The sequence below is a fragment of the Erpetoichthys calabaricus genome, chromosome 9 (assembly GCF_900747795.2).
Source record: "Erpetoichthys calabaricus chromosome 9, fErpCal1.3, whole genome shotgun sequence".
In the NCBI taxonomy this organism is placed as follows: Eukaryota; Metazoa; Chordata; class Cladistia; order Polypteriformes; family Polypteridae; genus Erpetoichthys; species Erpetoichthys calabaricus.
In genome coordinates, this window is record NC_041402.2 from 85,960,192 (window position 1) to 85,978,719 (window position 18,528).

Below are 18,528 nucleotides of genomic sequence, written 5' to 3' on the forward strand. Positions count from 1 at the left end.
GCAGCGCACATTACAATGTTTAATTTAATTCTTAAGCTTCACTTACCTCCTTAATGGTTAACAGCAATTTTAGCTTTTTTACCTTCCAGCAAAGTCAAATCTTTTGTTCAGTATCTTTTGCTCTCTCCCTTTAACCCTGGCGGCAGTTTAAAATGCACGGACTGGAGAAACTGGGGGAGGGTGTTTTAGGAAAGAAGCCTTGTGGGTGTAGCCGGTGCAGCGCAGGATTTCACCGCTCTTCACTACACTCTTCTGGGGTTGTCCAAAGAAATGAATTCTCATTTGAGAAACATGTCTGGTCCTGCAAAACCAGTCAAGCTAAGTTCAGATTTCACTTTTTTACATGTATATCAAACTTGATAACTTTATCACCTTTTCAAAATACTAGGGGGCACCGCCCCCTGCTCGCTTCGCTCGCCCACCCCTGGGTTTGGTTTACCGGATAAACAATTTAAAGAGATTGTTATTTTCATGGGAATTGTTACATATGCATTATTTTCATTTTTACTTTAAAAATTTTTTAAAAACAATACTTGTCCTTTATTTCCGATCCCCAGGCATGGTTACATCTCTTTCTCGCAGGACGTATAACGCTGCTCACATTGTGAAGTGGGTGCAGCTTAACGCACGCTAAGGAGAAGCGGTCAGATCATCTGCTGTCTTTCTGCTGCTGGCGAACTGCGTGTTTTACTTGTTGCTTGCTGCTGTTTTAAGAGCTGGGAGCACATGAAGCATGTCTGCCAAGAGCAATCCAACAACTGCTAGGTTAGATGTCCATGGACTTGTTTTAAATGATGTCTCACTGCCTTGTCTCACGTTGTAAAAACAATACTTGTCCTTTATTTCTGGCCCCGGGCATGGTTAAATCTCTTTCTCGCAGGACGTATAACGCTGCTCGCTTTTTGGGGTGGGGGGGGGCAGCTGAACGCACGCTAAGGAGATGCCGTCAGATCATCTGCTTTCTTTCTGCTGCTGCTGTCATGTTGTCCATCGATCATTTTACAGCCTGAACAGCAGCTGTCCTTTTGCCACTTCGCTACTCTGCCGCTCGCCATTTAGGGTGGGGGGGGAGGGGGTGTGTGTTAGGGTGGCTGAACGCATGCTAAGGAGAAACAGTCGGATCATCTGCTGGCTTTCTACTGCAGGCGAGCTGCGTGTTTTGCTTGTCGCTTGTCGTTGTTTTAAGAGCTGGGAGCAAATTAAAGTGTCTCTCGCGGGACTTCAAATTGTATTCCAAGAAGTCTCCCTCCCCAAGATTTTTTTTTATAATAGAGAGATATTCAAGGAATGTAAAGTATGGGATGAAACTATTATCTGCATAGGTCTCATTGTAAAAAGAATTTTGGTTTATCTCACCAGCTTACTTTGTTACATCACATTTTCCCAGCAGGTACAGGAGGTGGCCCAATTAAAGCTAACCACTTTAATAATTAACTTTTTTTATCTGCATTGTGTTGGTTACATCAAGGATAATTTTTAACCCCTGCAATCAACAACAGAGACTTATGTTTCTTTTTAATTCCCTAAGGGAATCCTCAGCGTGTTCAATTTTAATCAGCAATGATAAAATAGAGCAGCAAATCCTCCAACATGCTCTGATGTTGTTTTCATCAGCTTTATGTTTTCTTTTCTTTCTCTCCTCTTTTTCATTTACCTGTTTTAGCCCTCACTGACTGGTGCAGCCTGGTGGCTAAGGCAGTGAACTTTGTACCAGGTATCTGCTGCTTTACCTTGCCCTTCATGAGTGAAGTCATGAGTGATAGTTTTAAAACTATGCTTTAGTCATGGTATTATGCCTGTACGCTCGCTGACAGAATGCATGCATGACGCTCTTCAAATGCAGACATCATAAACACCCTCTGAGTATTGTCACTGGGGTATTCCATAATCCTTAATCCCAAGGCCAGTAAAGATCTGTTCCTTGATTCAGTGAAAAAGATGTTAAGTGATAGGCTGTTAGGAAACACTGGGATGTGAAAATTAAATGGTTGCATTAACTTTACATTTTTTCTTCTGCAGTGAAGTTTTGTGCTATGTGTTCCTTACTTTATTTTTAATTAAATCGTGTTACTTTGCTCAGGTTGATTAACATGGGCAGTTGTTTGGCACAGAGTTACCAAATGCTTTGAAAAGTAAGTAACAATGCAGGTTAGAATGTTGGTGTAAAAGGAAACTGATGAAACCCCAGAGAGCAGACATAGCTTTTAAGTACATGTGGTATGTTTTATGAGTACCTGGCAAATATACTTTAATGCTGGGATTGCCAGATATCTGAATGTGCCCTAAATACTAAAGGCAATAACTGCTGAAAAATGTATTGCTTTTCTATCCTGCATTTTATGATTCCAATTTCCAGCATGAATTTGATTCTCATGCAATACTGTATATATACGTATTCCTTAGGTTTTTCTTCAGGTGCTCATCTCAATGATGGTGATTCTAAACTGGCCTTCTGTGACTTTGTGAGTGTGGATTGGCTCTGTGATGGACCTTATGTAATATAATATTCTCAATCTCACATAATTCAGGTTAGGTTTATAGGTAACCGGGATTTATTATGTGCAACTAATTCTGGCTGAGGCACTGGTCCATCACATGACCCACTTATATTCAAACACTCACCCGGGGCCTGTTCAGAAACACGAGGCAATGGCGCTACCCTAGGTACAGTATGTCTCTTTTAGTAACACCAGCTGTTTCTGATAACTCTGCATACCCAAAGTAGGGTAAAGAATGTACTAACAATGGAGAGAAATACTTTAAAATTATAATACCTTAAATTTTCTTTATTATTTTCTTTATTTATTAATTTATCTTTTTTATTGAGGATGTGGAAAGAAGGAAAACATTAAAAAAAATTGTAGTTTTGCATCAAATGTGACAACCTGGACTTGACTCTAAGAAATGTGTTCATACTTAGTTTTTTTTTCTTGCAATCTAACCTGAATGCAAAATGTTTATAAGAATGGAAATCGCCGCTCAGTTTAGATTTTCCCTCATAAAAGATTTTAGACAGCAAAGCAAATAAAGGAAAAAAGACAATTAAATGTGTTGCTTTGAATTCTTAATTTAAAAGATGCAGTCTAGTAACTACATTCAATGTGCTAGCGTTAGCAGTTTATTTTCAAAAAGAAGAAAAGCAAAGGTTTTAAAAAGTTATTAATCATTGCCTAACATTCAGGAGAAAATGTCTGTTTTGCTACTGTAAAGCTATTTGTTGAAAATAACAAAAAAGCAGAAGTTTAACAATCAACTTATTATAATTAATTTAATCACGCTCATAGAGAGAGTCATTATATATATATATATATATATATATATATATATATATATATATATATATATATATGTATATATATATATCCATCCATCCATTTTCCAACCCGCTGAATCCGAACACAGGGTCACGTGGGTCTGCTGGAGCCAATCCCAGCCAACACAGGGCACATATATATATATATATATATATATATATATATATATATATATATATATATATATATATATATATATACGTCATTTTATATATATATATATATATACTGTGGTAAACGTTTGTGTGTCACTAAACTGACAGTCAGCCATCGAGCCTCTATTTGTGTAACTGAGGTACACCGTCATGCAATACAATTTCATGCCAGGACTTTTACTGTGTTTTCTGGCAGTATGTCTTGGTTAGACATGAGTGGTTCAACTATTTTTTCCTTAAATCCTTTATGTTTTAATTTAACATCAGCTGCTATCAGCAGTTGCTGTATATCCTCCTCCAGATGCAGAATCAGCATTTGTATTAATTTACACTAATAATACCTTTTACACTAATAAATGGCATCTAATTACTTGCTAGTTTAAATGAAGTAAAATGAGTGAATATGTACAATTATTATGATCAAAAGGGACATGTCCTTCACTTAGATGATTGTTGGATTGCTGCTGTTGCTGTCCTCAGTCATAGACTTTTTTCTTCATTATTCATCATTTCTTCATTATACAGTATCTCAACTTTAAAGTGAAGTGTTTATTGTATAATAAAAAGAATGAAATGTCCACATATTAACTTCTTAATTATAACTTTTTAGTGGTTTAGATTTAGAAAACGAAGTGACTGTAAGCTATACCTGTGGTAGCAGGATGATTTGATTCAATTCTTGAATTACAAAATAAACATGAATGAAGTAGCAGTATCCCTTTTTTCAATATCAGAAGTACAGTAAATGTAGTCTTAACTTCTGCCGCATGTATGTAATTATGGGAATTAAGATTAAGTATCCATCCATCTTCTGGTCATAAGGAAGGAACCAGTCCTTGATGCGACTCCATCACAAGACTCTCATTGTGAACCAATTTAGAGTCACCATTTAACTTAAAATGCAAATCTTTGGGATATAAATGTATTCTGGATTACTTCATGAAAAAAGGTGGACTCCGTTCACGGAGAAACTCCACATTGCTAGCAACCAGGCTGAGAATCAAATCTATGTGGCAATGATACTAGTCACCTTGGCCTTTGTACGGACTGTGAAACTGAATTTACCTTAAATTTATACTGAAATTTGGACAGACTTGTAAGCTGAAGGCAAATAGTTTTTGTAGTTGCTTTAGAATAGCCTTTTCTGAAATCCATCCATCCATCCATTTTCCAAGCCACTGAATCCGAACACAGGGTCACGGGGCCTTTTCTGAAAGCACAGTATTAAAATTAAAAGGGATTTATAGTAAATAAATAACCATTTAAAGTCTACTCATATCACTCAGTGAGAGGGACACTTGATTACTGTGATGATTTTAAAATTACCACACTATATATAATTATATGGTATCGAAATTGACATAATATGGTCATTTATAAGTCTGTGGGTCACAGAGTTTATTTGAAGTCTGTTTGACTTTTTGATAACCTACATTCCAAATTGTATTCTAGATAGATAGATAGATAGATAGATAGATAGATAGATAGATAGATAGATAGATAGATAGATAGATAGATAGATAGATAGATAGATAGATAGATAGATAGATAGATAGATAGATAGATAGATACTTTATTAATCCCAAGGGGAAATTCACATACTCCAGCAGCAGCATACTGATAAAGAAAATATTAAATTAAAAAGTGATAACAATGCAGGTATACAGACAGACAATATCTTTGTATAATGTTAACGTTTACCCCCCCCAGGTGGAATTGAAGAGTCACATAGTGTGGGGGAGGAACGATCTCCTCAGTCTGTCAGCGGAGCAGGACATTGACAGCAGTCTGTCACTGAAGCTGCTCCTCTGTCTGGAGATGATACTGTTCAATGGATGCAGTGGATTCTCCATTATTGACAGGAGCCTGCTCAGCGCCCGTCACTCTGCCACGGATGTCAAACTGTCCAGCTCCATGCCAACAATAGAGCCTGCCTTCCTCACCAGTTTGTCCATGCGTGAGGCGTTTCTCTTCTTTATGCTGCCTCCCCAGCACACCACCGCGTAGAAGAGGGCGCTCGCCACAACCATCTGATAGAACATCTGCAGCATCTTATTGCAGATGTTGAAGGATGCCAGCCTTCTAAGGAAGTATAGTCGGCTCTGTCCTTTCTTACACAGAGCATCAGTATTGGCAGTCCAGTCTAATTTATCATCCAGCTGCATTCCCAGGTATTTATAGGTCTGCACCCTCTGCACACAGTCACTTCTGACGATCATGGGTCCATGAGGGGCCTGGGCCACCTAAAATCCACCACCAGTTCCTTGGTTTTGCTGGTGTTCAGTTGTAGGTGGTTTGAGTCGCACCATTTAACAAAGTCCTTGATTAGGTTCCTATACTCCTCCTCCTGCCCACGCCTGATGCAGCCCATGATAGCAGTGTCGTCAGCGAACTTTTGCACATGGCAGGACCGAGTTGTATTGGAAGTCCGATGTATATAGGCTGAACAGGACCGGAGAAAGTACAGTCCCCTGCGGCGCTCCTGTGTTGCTGACCACAATGTCAGACCTGCAGTTTCCGAGACGCACATACTGAGGTCTGTCTTTAAGATAGTCCATGCTACCAGGTATGAATCTACTCCCATCTCTGTCAGCTTGACCCTAAGGAGCAGAGGTTGGATGGTGTTGAAGGTGCTAAAGAAGTCCAGAAACATAATTCTTACAGCACCACTGCCTCTGTCCAAGTGGGAGAGGGATCGGTGTAGCATATAGATGATGGCATCCTCCGCTCCCACCTTCTCCTGGTATGCGAACTGCAGAGGGTCGAGGGCGTGTTGAACCTGTGGCCTCAGATAGATAGATAGATAGATAGATAGATAGATAGATAGATAGATAGATAGATAGATAGATAGATAGATAGATAGATAGATAGATAGATAGATAGATAGATAGATAGATAGATAGATAGATAGATACTTTATTAATCCCAAGGGGAAATTCACATACTCCAGCAGCAGCATACTGATAAAAAACAATATTAAATTAAAGAGTGATAAAAATGAGGTATAACAGACAATAACTTTGTATAATGTTAATGTTTACCCCCCTGGGTGGAACTGTATACAGTAAATATTTACTTTTGGTGGGTGGTAACCAAACAAATAAAGTCACTTATTCAGGTTTAAAATAGTTAAATGTGTATTACAATGTTCAGTAGAATGTCACAATTTACTTGGTGTATGATAGCTGGGTGTCTTTTAAATATGCCTCTATAAATAACATTAGATATCTATTAATAATCAAGTATTCTTTTTGAAAATGTCTCTCAGCGTGTTATCTTTGGGCAGTTGATTTTCTTTTTTATTGTATACTTCTACTATAGTGCCTTCAGTACCATATATAATGCTTTATATTGTACATACTCATCATCTTCTCTGTCAGGCTGAGTAACGATTCATCCCGTCCACACCCTTCAGGCCTGTCCCTGGCCATGCTCTCTAATGGAAGCAGACAGCTATTTTTTTGTTAGACTTACATCGACTCGCATTATTTCTTTCTGCCAATAACAACATTATAAGAGTCAGCCAAGGCTGAAATTATATAGATATGAACAGCAACTAAATAAATAGTATTCACAATTTTATATGGAGTACTTTAGATTGTAAAAAATGTAAAAATTCTTCCCCTTTGATTCTTTTTCAGCTCTGCTCAGGCACACAGAAGACCCTCGATGCAGCTTGGCTTTTTGGGACATCTTACAATCAGTCTGTATGTTATTTTATCAAATTTCCTCTAGCCGATTTTTCACCTTTTCTAATTCAAGGTTGTGTGGGTGTAAATTATAAATATATGAAACATGCAATAACCTAATTTTGAAGGTTCACAATAGAGTACACAGGCTTTTGTGCAGTTTTCACATTTTCTTGCTTTAATACTTGCAGTTAGAACATTTTATGTAAAGTTTCATTTAATGTCAGTTATGTTAACAACCTATACTACACATTTAGTTCAGAAAAACCTGAAGAAAGAATTAATTATGAAAGAGTAATTAATATTAGTCAGGCATGGAAATGTCTTAATTTGCCAGATCATTCAAAATCTACACTGTGACAATTCTGTTTTATTTAATCTATTCAGCCATTACATTTCAAAAAGCACTCATTCAAGTAGCATCAGTGTGGCCTTTCCCTGCAAAAACCAGCACAGGATAGAATGCCAGTCTATTACATGGCACACTCACTCACACTTACTCTGATTGCGCCAGTTTACATTCACCAGTTAACATAATTTACACATCTTTTGAGATGAATGAGGAAGCCAAGGTACCAAGAAATAACCCATAGAGATTTGCAGAGAATGTGTACAGTCCATATGGACGTGTTAAAGAAGCACCTCTGTGATACCCATAATTGAATTTTGGTGCTTCAAATCTCTTTAATGACTCAGAATGAGTTAAGTGGCACCTGTAAGTGTGGTTCTAAAAATTTCAAAATAATCTTGTGCCCTGCTATTTTACCTTGTTAGTTAAAGTGAAAATTCCCAATTGGTCTTGTTTGGGATGTGTGTGTGCTTGAACAGAGTAATGAATTGGTGTCCTGTCCATGGATGGACACTGTCTTACACCCAATACTGACTCTGAATTGGATCAAATGGGTTTGACAATATCAGGTTATGTTAAGATTTCAAAGTGAAAACTCTTGAGAGGCACATACAGAGCAGAATTTGTTTAAGAATGGAAGAAAGTAAAAATGATATATTTTAAACATGAAATGTATTTTTAATAATCAAGTACCATTTTTTTAAAGAATCTCATTTTCTTTTATAAACTTCAAAATTCATATTATCTTGAGTGGACTAAATGGGCTAAATGTGTTGTGCTTAGGTGCTGATTATTGGATTCTTAATACTTGTCTGATTGAGATAAAGCCTGCTATGTTTAAACTGTGAACATCCATATTTTCCTGCTGTAATGTCCAAATTGATTTTACAATGACAACATGTCCACTCTGTGCTGACTTTTAATTATTCTGAATTAGAATTGCATGTAATGTAACCTAAAGAGCTCAGAACACCAGGCAGTTTTGATGTTGTGTTGAGAATGAGCATCATGCAGCAAGTTCTGAAACTGTCTTTACAAAGTGGTCAGACATCAGCTGAACCTGTTCTGAGAAATAAACATCAGAAGTACTGTTTTTACCATTGGCTCAAGAAGATCATTTTATGAGAAGACTAAGGCTGCATTCAAACAAAGCAATTTCAGCTAACCAGAATCTAACAATTAGCAAGTGGTCATCTTGTGAGATCCCATTTCTCTGGATGTACAGTGTATTGCATTGAAGTTAGGGTTTGTTAAAGTTTCTGGCAGTATGTGGTAAACTGTATAATTTTTGCTTACAAAAATCCTTTCATGCATCACTTAAGTTAGCAGGTCAAATAAATGCTGATATTTGAACAAAAGTATTTTTTAGAGATGCAATAAAGGATTTATTTAATACTGTTTAAAATGGATCGCATAGTTAAAGCAGTATAATATCTGCACACTGCAGGCTGTATTGTGTGAAAATGCTTGTTAATTAAAATTAAAGTAAATTTAGTTTTGTAGTAACGGTAATGCTATAATTGCTTTTTATCACTCTCTTTTATTCACATTTACATTCTTTTTAGTGTTCCATACAAGTCTCTCAACTTCTTGTGTGGTTTCCTGAGCCAGTTTTTTATGAGCTGTTCCTTCAATATAATGACAGCTCTGGGAATCCGATGGTTTGGCCAATTCCAGTGTTGAGCCAAAATCTTTTGCAAGCAAACCCAGGTAAGATACTCTGCTGTACTTGTTATTCAAATGTTGAGCTTTGATACTTAATCGGAGGACTACAATTCGTACTGTCTTTTTCTGTGTTCTCATGAGTAATGTAATTTTATGACCTTGATCATCCAATCAATGACATTCCTATAAATAATTCCTTAATAACTTAATAATATACTATTGTTAATTATCAGCAATAATAAATGGTACAATCAAAATTGGACTAGATTGCAAATGTTAATATGTTTCCATGACAGCCATAAAAATCATTATGTTTATAATACTAATTAATGCAAATCCACACTCATTTTGTACCTAAATCTTCAGGAGACTTTTTAATAACACAATTATTATCCAACTCATTTTTCATACAGTCCACAGGAATTAACATAAAGTGAATTAGCTTAACGTCTACTCCTCCAAATTATTAAATAAAGTTTAGGCTTCAGATTATTCATACTAATGAGTCTCCCACCTTTTACATAAGCCAGCTTTATCAGGGCAAAGTAAAAACACACTGCAGACAATGACATTATAAGCATATTAAATTATCATTGTTATGTCTGTATGGTTACATCTATGCATTACCCATATTTCTCTCTATTATAAAAAAAAAAAATGTCGGAAGGAGACGAGATGTGATTTTCTCACAGAGACACTTTCACAACCGAGGCTTTGTGCCAGGAGATTTATCCATGCCCAGGGCTAGAAATAAAACAAAGAGCAGATGACAAAGTAGAACATTGTAAAGAATTCAAAAACGTTGGCGTGGTACTCATGAAGAGCAGGTTAGAGGTAATGGAAGTACGAAAATTCGAAAGTCTCAAAAAAAGGATAGTAAAGATTGCATTGGCACAAACAAACGGAAATTATTACTCTATGAAATAACGGAACAGCGAAAAGAGATCGAATATATTGTTCGGATTTAAACTGTAAGTCGGAGACTTGTAGATCGTCTAATTCGTGTTGCCATCAGCGAAAAAAAAGTAGTGTTTCTTCCAAATGAAAAGGCGTATCCTCGAGAATTAAAAGATTTGTGGTTTGGTGAAAGTGAAATCCCGCGAGAGAAGTCAGTTCTCATTTGCGTGAATGCTACTGTCAGACACATTTCTTGTAGAGAGAAAGAAACGATATTCACTCACAGGCAGTTATACGTTGCGTTGGCACAATGTAATTCCAAACATGGAATCAAAATTCAAAGTGATATTGATTAAATGGTAAAAGCAAAAAGAGATCATATATGGACATAGGTGATATGACAAAAGTACGCAGCGCGAGATGCAGATGACACAGCATGGCAGCAGCAGCAAGCCAGCAGCTGATCAAGCAAAGATGAGGTAAAAAAAAAACTATTTGTTTCCCATTGTATCACCATTTAAGAGGGGGTTTCGGAGAAGTGACTGTGTGCTTTTGGGGGGCATTCAGCCCCCCTGTTCACAACACAAGCGGCAGAGATGGGGGGGATTGGCAAGCGAGTCAGCAAGCAAAGTGAGCAGGGGGCAAAGCCCCCTAGTATTATTTACAACAGAAAGTGCTGCTGAAGAGAGAAAATTAAAGGATTTGTATGAAGACTAGAACTGGGTCAATTAAAATGTGTGCAAACACTGATCTGAGCCCATCATCTTTGACAGCCAAGGCTTAGATGTTGAAAACAGCTAAGAAGAACAAATATAACATTGGAAAAAACATAAAAGCATTTATTAATGTTCAAAGAATGAGCAAACTTTGCCAGTTATGGCACTGCATGCAAATTCCCAAGAGTTTCCTGCAGCATGTACACAACTGGCCATTTGGCAAAGGAATGTTTATTTTTCACAGAAATGTCAACAAGTGACCAAAAAAAGTAGAACACAACTTGAGTAGAAGGAGTATCACAGTGATGCTTCAATGGTCTCTGGTGATTCTAGCAAAATTTACCATTTATTTTATGTTGATTTTGCCAATCACCCTTGACGAATAATTCACTACTTACTTATTATGTAATTTACAGACATAAGTATTCTGTCTAAACTAATCTTTTAAAAGTCAATTGTATTTAATAGTAGCCCATTTGTTCTTAGAAGTTCCAATAATTTTCTGGTTTTAACTGCCCATTCTTTATCTTCTTCTTCTTGTTTGTTGGTTGTCCTCTGTGTCAGCCACCAAGTTTAGTCATAGATTTGTGTTCCTCTCCTCTACTGTTTAGCAAATGGTGTATTCTTACAGGTTCAATCCACCCATAAAATGATTTATATAATAGGGCACTTATATAATGCTAATATCCCCAAGACAGACCATAATTTCTTCAGAAAAACCTGAATGACCCATAAAAACTAAGTAGAACAAAGCTGCATCTCTTTTCTCGATAAAGGGTAAAGTACAATATTTGTCCTATTCTGCAGTTCTGTGTGTGAGGCTTCCCTCTCTCTGGACCAGCGCAAGTGATCAGTTGTCATATGAAATTCATCTTCCATTAGTCTGAACCCTGATGCTTGTAGAGAACTATAGATATTTTTTGGAAATCAGATACACTTCTTACATCTACTGTCTGACTTAGAAATTGAATTTTGGACAATCCATACTAAACAAAACAGTTTAGTCACTATTCACATTATGAGAAAAACAGGTGAAAGCTTATTTCATGTCTGCCTGTTTGAGGTTCTATCCTTCTTATAATATACTTACTGTATAATATGATTGGAAAAGGAAGAATGAAAACATAATATTTTTAAGATGATCATTTTTATAACAGTTTGAATTCCACCCTGGTCAATATTTGTGTGTCCTCTTTTTCATATGCTCTGGTTTCCTCCTACTTGCACGATAATTTAATTTCCTGTCTTAAATGAGCTGATATGAGTGATTACAGATGTGTGTCCATGAGTCCTGTGATGCCACATCCAGGGTTCTGCCTTGTGACAAGTACAGTACTTGATTAGGCTTTGTCATGCTATAAGCTATTTTGAAATATGACACTTTGAAAGATGGGTGGGTGATTTTTTTATAATCAATTAAACAATTGCAAGAAATTTGTGATTATGAATTTTTAGTTTTCTGTCATCGATCTTTGGTTTTAATTTAAAATTAATTAAAAATCTATGGTTGTAAGATCTGGTCTCATGTATTGTATAATGTGCCTAAAGTAGGTTTTAAAGCTAAAACATGTTGCCAAGCTTTTTAGTTTTGCATGTGGAATTAATATTCTCCTAGAAATTATTAAAAATTGCATGGTGAAGTGCATCTGATTTTTATTTTTTTGTGCAGATACAACTTTCTATTTTTATAGGTTAATTTTTATATAGTGACTGTCCTCATTTCAGAGTAGTTTCTGTGTGTTAGTATTAGAGCACAGGCAGGTTACATAACATCTAAAACCAAAGGCTTCACTTTCATGTCTACTTCACTTTATTGCTTGCCTTTATCTCTGATGTCTTCTTTTTACTACTTGCTTTGCTTTTCTCACTTAAATTTTTTTTCCAGTCGGTTGTGTAATGGTAATGGTTTTGCCCATGGTAAAATCCATTCATCCCCTCCAAAGTATACAAAACCCATACGTTTCATTACACACTGAAGCTGATTTTTTTTTAAATCTGGGCATACTACTTATTTATCACAACACTTTCAAAATTAAAATTGTTTTTGAAATGAATTTCATATAGTTGTTTCCTATTATTATTAACTTTGATGTTCAGATTTCACTGTAACCTCACTGCATCATGCCTGTAAAATTAGAGTCGGTGTGTATTTGTTTTATTGCTTTGAACTCAAGGCTAAATTAATTTTCTAACTTTTGTTATACCAATAAATTAGAACACAAGTATTGCTGGCTCTGTGGTGCTTTTGCTTCTCTCTTTAGTAATTAGTTGCTTGCTTCTGCTAGAATTAATACATTTAGCAATACACTCAAAACAGCATGTATTAAGAAATTAGGTTTTGTCTGCTGTATCTCATTAATTCTCTTCCCATAGGTACTGGGGCTCTGAGGAGATTTTTCCTGGTGGACGGTCTGACTGGGAAACAGAACAGCCTGAGTGATCAGCCTCAATATGTCACTTATGCTAGCAGCCTAACACTCAGGTAATCAGCTCATAAAGTTGGAGAATCTTCAGATTACAAACTACTTATGGTTAATTTTAAAGCAAATGGGACCTACTTGGTCCAGCACACCTGTCAAACACATTCCTTAGTCAAGTTTATTTCTGATTTCAGTGTTATTTGTTTTAAGTATCTGTCATGTTCTTTTAATATCTCCAAGCCCTATATTTTTTATTATTTATGGCAACACATAGGAAAAGTACTTATATTTATAGGTTTTTATTATATATGTACTTGTGCATAATTGATCTTGTACTGTAATCTTGTTTCCACTGTAAAGTTTCTAGTAATGGTGTATGATTGCTTGTAATCAAAATTTTAATAATATGGCAAATTAACAAGATAAATAAACAAAGCATTTTATTTCAATGTATAAACAATGCATAAGAAAGACATAAAAACCCTCTCACAAGCAAACCATCACCAAGCCCTGTGAGGAAGATACTAAGAAAAAAGCAAAATGGAGACAGCTGCAAAAGAGGGCCACAGGTCAACCATCAGGCCAGGTGAAGCATTCCATGCTGCCAGTTACGGGCCTCACAGCTTTTTACTAGCTATGTAGCAGTCTTGGTGCTGGATGAAACATCAATCCAGAATGCAGTTAAACACGGGAATTAGCAGAAAGGCATGTACCATCTAGTGAGAGGCCTGTGCTACTTTGGAAGCAGTGTGTCCAAAAAAAAAAGATCTGCTGATGTGTAGAAGTGCGATAAAGAGAAATATCAGCGAGAAGATCAATGAAAAAGAGTTAGAAGTGAAAAACCAAAAGGAGGAAACCGAGGGGCAGTTCAAAAACATGTCAAAAAATGTGCCAGGTGCATTTAAAAGGTAATGATGGCTGTATGAGTTACTGGCCAGGACTATAGCAAGAGAATTACAGAGTATAATATACAGACTGTGATCTTGGAGAGCCACAGTGGGTATAGGTTTTGGGGCCTGAGTTGCCTCGAAAGCTTGCATATTATAATCTTTTTAGTTAGCCAATAAAAGGTGTCATTTTGCTTGACTTCTCACTACATTCATAATGGCTAACATGGTACAATACCCTAGTACTAAATTCCAGCTATTCTTAATTAGTGACTAGTTTTTGCTACTAATTAACATCATTTAATTTATTTGCTATTTTATTTCATTGTCACCCTCCTATAGAAACGGCAGACACAAAAAAATGATAACAGTGTTAATGTTTGTGATGTGCAATCTGTTGGAATGACAAATGCAATGCCTATGTCTTTGTTACTGTATATGTAAAAAAAGAAGAAAAATCACGGGTTGCAAACGTATGCAAACTGCTTAATAACTTCATAATAATAGAAATGTAATGTAAATTGTGTATAAAACTGCCCTACAAACCCGCCCCGAATCCTCAACCCCATACCCCCCCCCCCCCCCACACCGGTCCCTGTAAAAATTTGCTGCTAGTAAAGTGGTCCTTGCTGTCAAAAAGGTTGAGAACCACTGTTCTAGTTAAGCAAGATAAGTCTACATGCTAGTAGTGAAGTAAAAGGTAATCACAATTTGTTTGTCCTTCTTCACTTTAAGTCCATCTGGGAGTACACCAAACACAGCTGTTAGTGGATTAGGAGGGATTGTGACACCAATACTGTCTGATAGGCATTCAAAGATTTTTGGTCCAAAATGATGTTAATTTGATGTATGCCCAGAACATATGACTCATTGAGGCTGGAGCTAGATTTTAATGTTTGCGGGTTGAATATTGCCCTGGATACATTTTGGATAGTTTTAATCAAGATAAATGCACTCGATAGAAGATTTAAAATTGAATAATTGAGTGCTTTGCAGATATGGAGCTAGAATTATTCTGTGCATGGCTGTCTTCCACTTTCACTTCCACTGAGATATTAAGTAAAAGATCCTTTCCATATTGTACTCTGGGATCTTTGAAAGGACTTTAAAATGTTTTTTATAAATTGTAGAGATGCTGTCTGAGTCTTCAAGACTGATCAACATTTCTTCTGGAATAGAAATAGGTGGAAGGTGAGGAAAATTGTGCAGGTTCTGTTTAGCAAAGTTTCTAGCTTGAAAGTAGTGGAAAAATATTCTGATGAGAAGTTTAATTGCTAATAGGATGCAAAAACATTATCTATGTACAAGTTTCTAAATGTTTTAATCCCAGACATTTTCCAAACATTAAATACTGTTTATGCTTGAGAGGGTGGAAAAAAGTGGTTGTCATGTAGAACTGCAACAGATAAATGCAACCTACATTGGTTCAATATTCTGAGTGAATGAAGGACAATTGGATTATCAGAGTATTGATGATGGTCTGCGTTTACTGGAGCACAGAGAAGGGAATATAAAGAAATACTGCAAGATTTTAATTCTATTGTAGACCAGTCTTGTGTATGTTCATCAATTTGTGTCGATTTCCAGGCCTTTATGGTCTGTATATTTGCCACCCAGTAATAAAACTGAAAGTTAGGTAGTGCCATGCCTCCTTCTGCTTTAGGTCATTGTAGTGTCGCCCTTTGGATGCATGGATGTTTCGAATTCCAAGTAAATGAGGTTATGATTGAGTTTAATTTCTTAAAAAAGATTTTTTAATCTATATGGGGTAGTCTGAAATAGAAAAAGAAGCTTGGGAAGGACGTTCATCTTAACAGTGTTGATTCTACTTGTTAATGAGAGATGGAGGGTGAACCATCTATTCACGTCTTGTTTAATTTTGTTGAAAAAGAGCTTTACATTTACTTGTGATATTTACTCCTATATATTTAAACTGATTAGCTCAGATAAATGGGAAGGTGTCAAGTTTAATATTGTGTGCTAGAGAGTTCTTTTATTCTAATTGATTTTGAGTCCATATATCTTTTGAAAATCTGGTAGTGCTTTTGTTGGTCAGATATATGCAATACCATATCATCTGCATATAGTGATATTTTCTGTTCAAATCCTTCTCTGAAAAATCCCCTTTATCTCTGATGCATTTTGAAAGTAAATATCTAATGGCTCAATGGTGATTGCAAAGAGTAATGGTGATAATGGACATCCTTGTCAAGTACAGCATTTTAGTTTGAAGTAGTCTGAAATAATGTTGTTAATACAAACTGAGGCTTCTAGACTAGTATAGGGTAGTTTGATCCATACACATGTTTGGGCCGAACCCAAATTTGTGCAATGTGCCGAATAGTGTAGTCCCATTCAACCATATCAAATGCTTTTTGTGCATCCAAACATAGTAAGATTTCTGGGGTGTTAGATTTAATGGGTAAATATATTATATTAAACAAACATTGAAGATTAGAAGCTACAGTAAGTGTCTGCCTTTAATAAATCTGGCTTGGAAGCACTTTCTCAATCCTTCTAGCTATAACTTCAAAGAGTATCCTAACATCATTATTCAGATGTGAAATTGGTCTGTATGATGCACATGTAGTAAGTCCTCATTTTTTCTTAGGAAAGACAGAAATCAATGCTTGGCGAAAACTTTGAGGTAGAATTTTGTTTTCTTTAGCTTCTATAAATGTTGCTAATAATCCATCCATCCATCCATTTTCCAATCTGAACACAGGGTCACGGGGATCTGCTGGAGCCAATCTCAGCCAACACAGGGCACAAGGCAGGAAACAATCCTGGGCAGGGTGTCAACCCACCGCAGGTTGCTAATAATAGTGGAGCTAACTTATTTGTCATTTTTTTAAATAAAATTCCACTGGATAGGCATCAGGACCGGCTGCTTTCCCACCTTGAAGTGAGTTTATAGCGTCTAGTAATTCTGAGAGTGTCAAAGGGTTATCTAGTTCCAAAGCACTAAGCGTATCTAGGTGTGGTATCTGTAATGAGTCAAAAAAAATTATTAGATTGTGTCTTATCTTGTTTAGACTGAGTAGAATATCAGAATTTATAGTACTCTCAAAATGTATGGGTTATATTCTTATGGTCAAAGATTTTATCTCTGTCCATATTGGTAAATTGCTGGTATTGCATTGCAGACTTTCAGCTTGTGGATTTGTTGAGCTAAAATCATATTGGCTTTCTCTCTGTGTTTATAATAATGATGTTAGAGTTTCCCAGAGTATTCCTGCAGAAACCTCTGAGGATGCATTTGTCTCCAGAAAATAATCAATTTGCTTGGTTATGAATTCTGTACAGTTCTCATCAGCTAATGAGAGGGGCTTAAGATGCCAGCTACAAGATGAGTGTGTAGGGCATAGTGATTTAAGCTCCATCAGCGGAGGGGTGTGGATAGACATAACAATAGCATCATATTTACAAGATTTGATAATGGGCAAAAATTATTGTCTATGAAAAAATAATGTATTCTTGAATAAAAATAATGAACTTGTCAGAAGAAGGAATATACTCTTAGGTTAGGATTTGAAAACCTTCATGGGTCTGATAAGTTTTGATCCATTAAAAACTCTGTAATTATTTTTGCAGTATTAGATGTTATTACCAGTGTAGCTGAAGACCTATCTGGATTAAAAACACAATTAAAGTCTCTGTCCATTATAATTTTATGAGTGTTCACATTAGGAATAAATTCAAATACATTTTGGATTAAATTTCTATCATCCACGTTACGTGCATCTATATTTATCAGAATCAATTTAGTATTAAATAAATTGCTCATCACCATGACATATTGCCCTTCAGGATCAGATATTATGTCTGACTATACATATGGAATAGTTATGTGTATTAAGATTCCCACACTCCTAGTTTTCTTTGTATAGCTGGAGTAATATATTTGGCCAGTCGACTTCCTTTGCAACCAAAACTGGTCCTTACTTTTTAAGTGAGTCTCCTGTAAAAATGTTATCTTGGCATTTAAACCTTTTAAGTGAGAGAATACTTTCTTTCTCTTTAATTCATGATTGAGACCTCTGACATTACAGCTCACAAAGTTCACTAGTCATTAAAAACATTGCTTCTGAACTTTTGTTGACATTTTCTAGTCTTATGTTAAGGTGGTACATTGTTACATTATAATAGCTTTGGCCTAGGTTTGACCTATTATTGCCAGGTGTTATGGTTATGAAGCGTATTGTGGTTTTGGCACTTACAGTTATTTGGGTAGAAAGGATAAATAAGAAATAGCAATGCTTTCTCCCTCCCCAACACCCCCTCCCATTTTGCCTCCTCGTGTGAGGCAGTCCACATGGTCCTGGTGCTCTGACATGCCAATCGACAAAAGAACCCCTGAGAAGCAGTGTAGAAAAGGTTAAAATTGAGATATCCTTTGAAAGTACAGTTCCAATACAATAAACCTAGGAAATGGA

At 36.2% G+C, this 18,528-nt stretch overlaps 1 protein-coding gene across 1 annotated transcript in view; it reads left to right on the forward strand.

The window, feature by feature from the left end:
• The window catches only part of LOC114657881 (meckelin-like), a 148,598-nt gene that overhangs the window by 67,042 nt on the left and 63,028 nt on the right, over positions 1–18,528 (forward strand). The window contains exons 11-13 of the mRNA XM_028809827.2: positions 7,111–7,176; positions 9,073–9,217; positions 13,159–13,267. Coding sequence (XP_028665660.1) covers positions 7,111–7,176; positions 9,073–9,217; positions 13,159–13,267 — 320 coding nt within the window. The remainder of the gene's footprint in view (positions 1–7,110; positions 7,177–9,072; positions 9,218–13,158; positions 13,268–18,528) is intronic.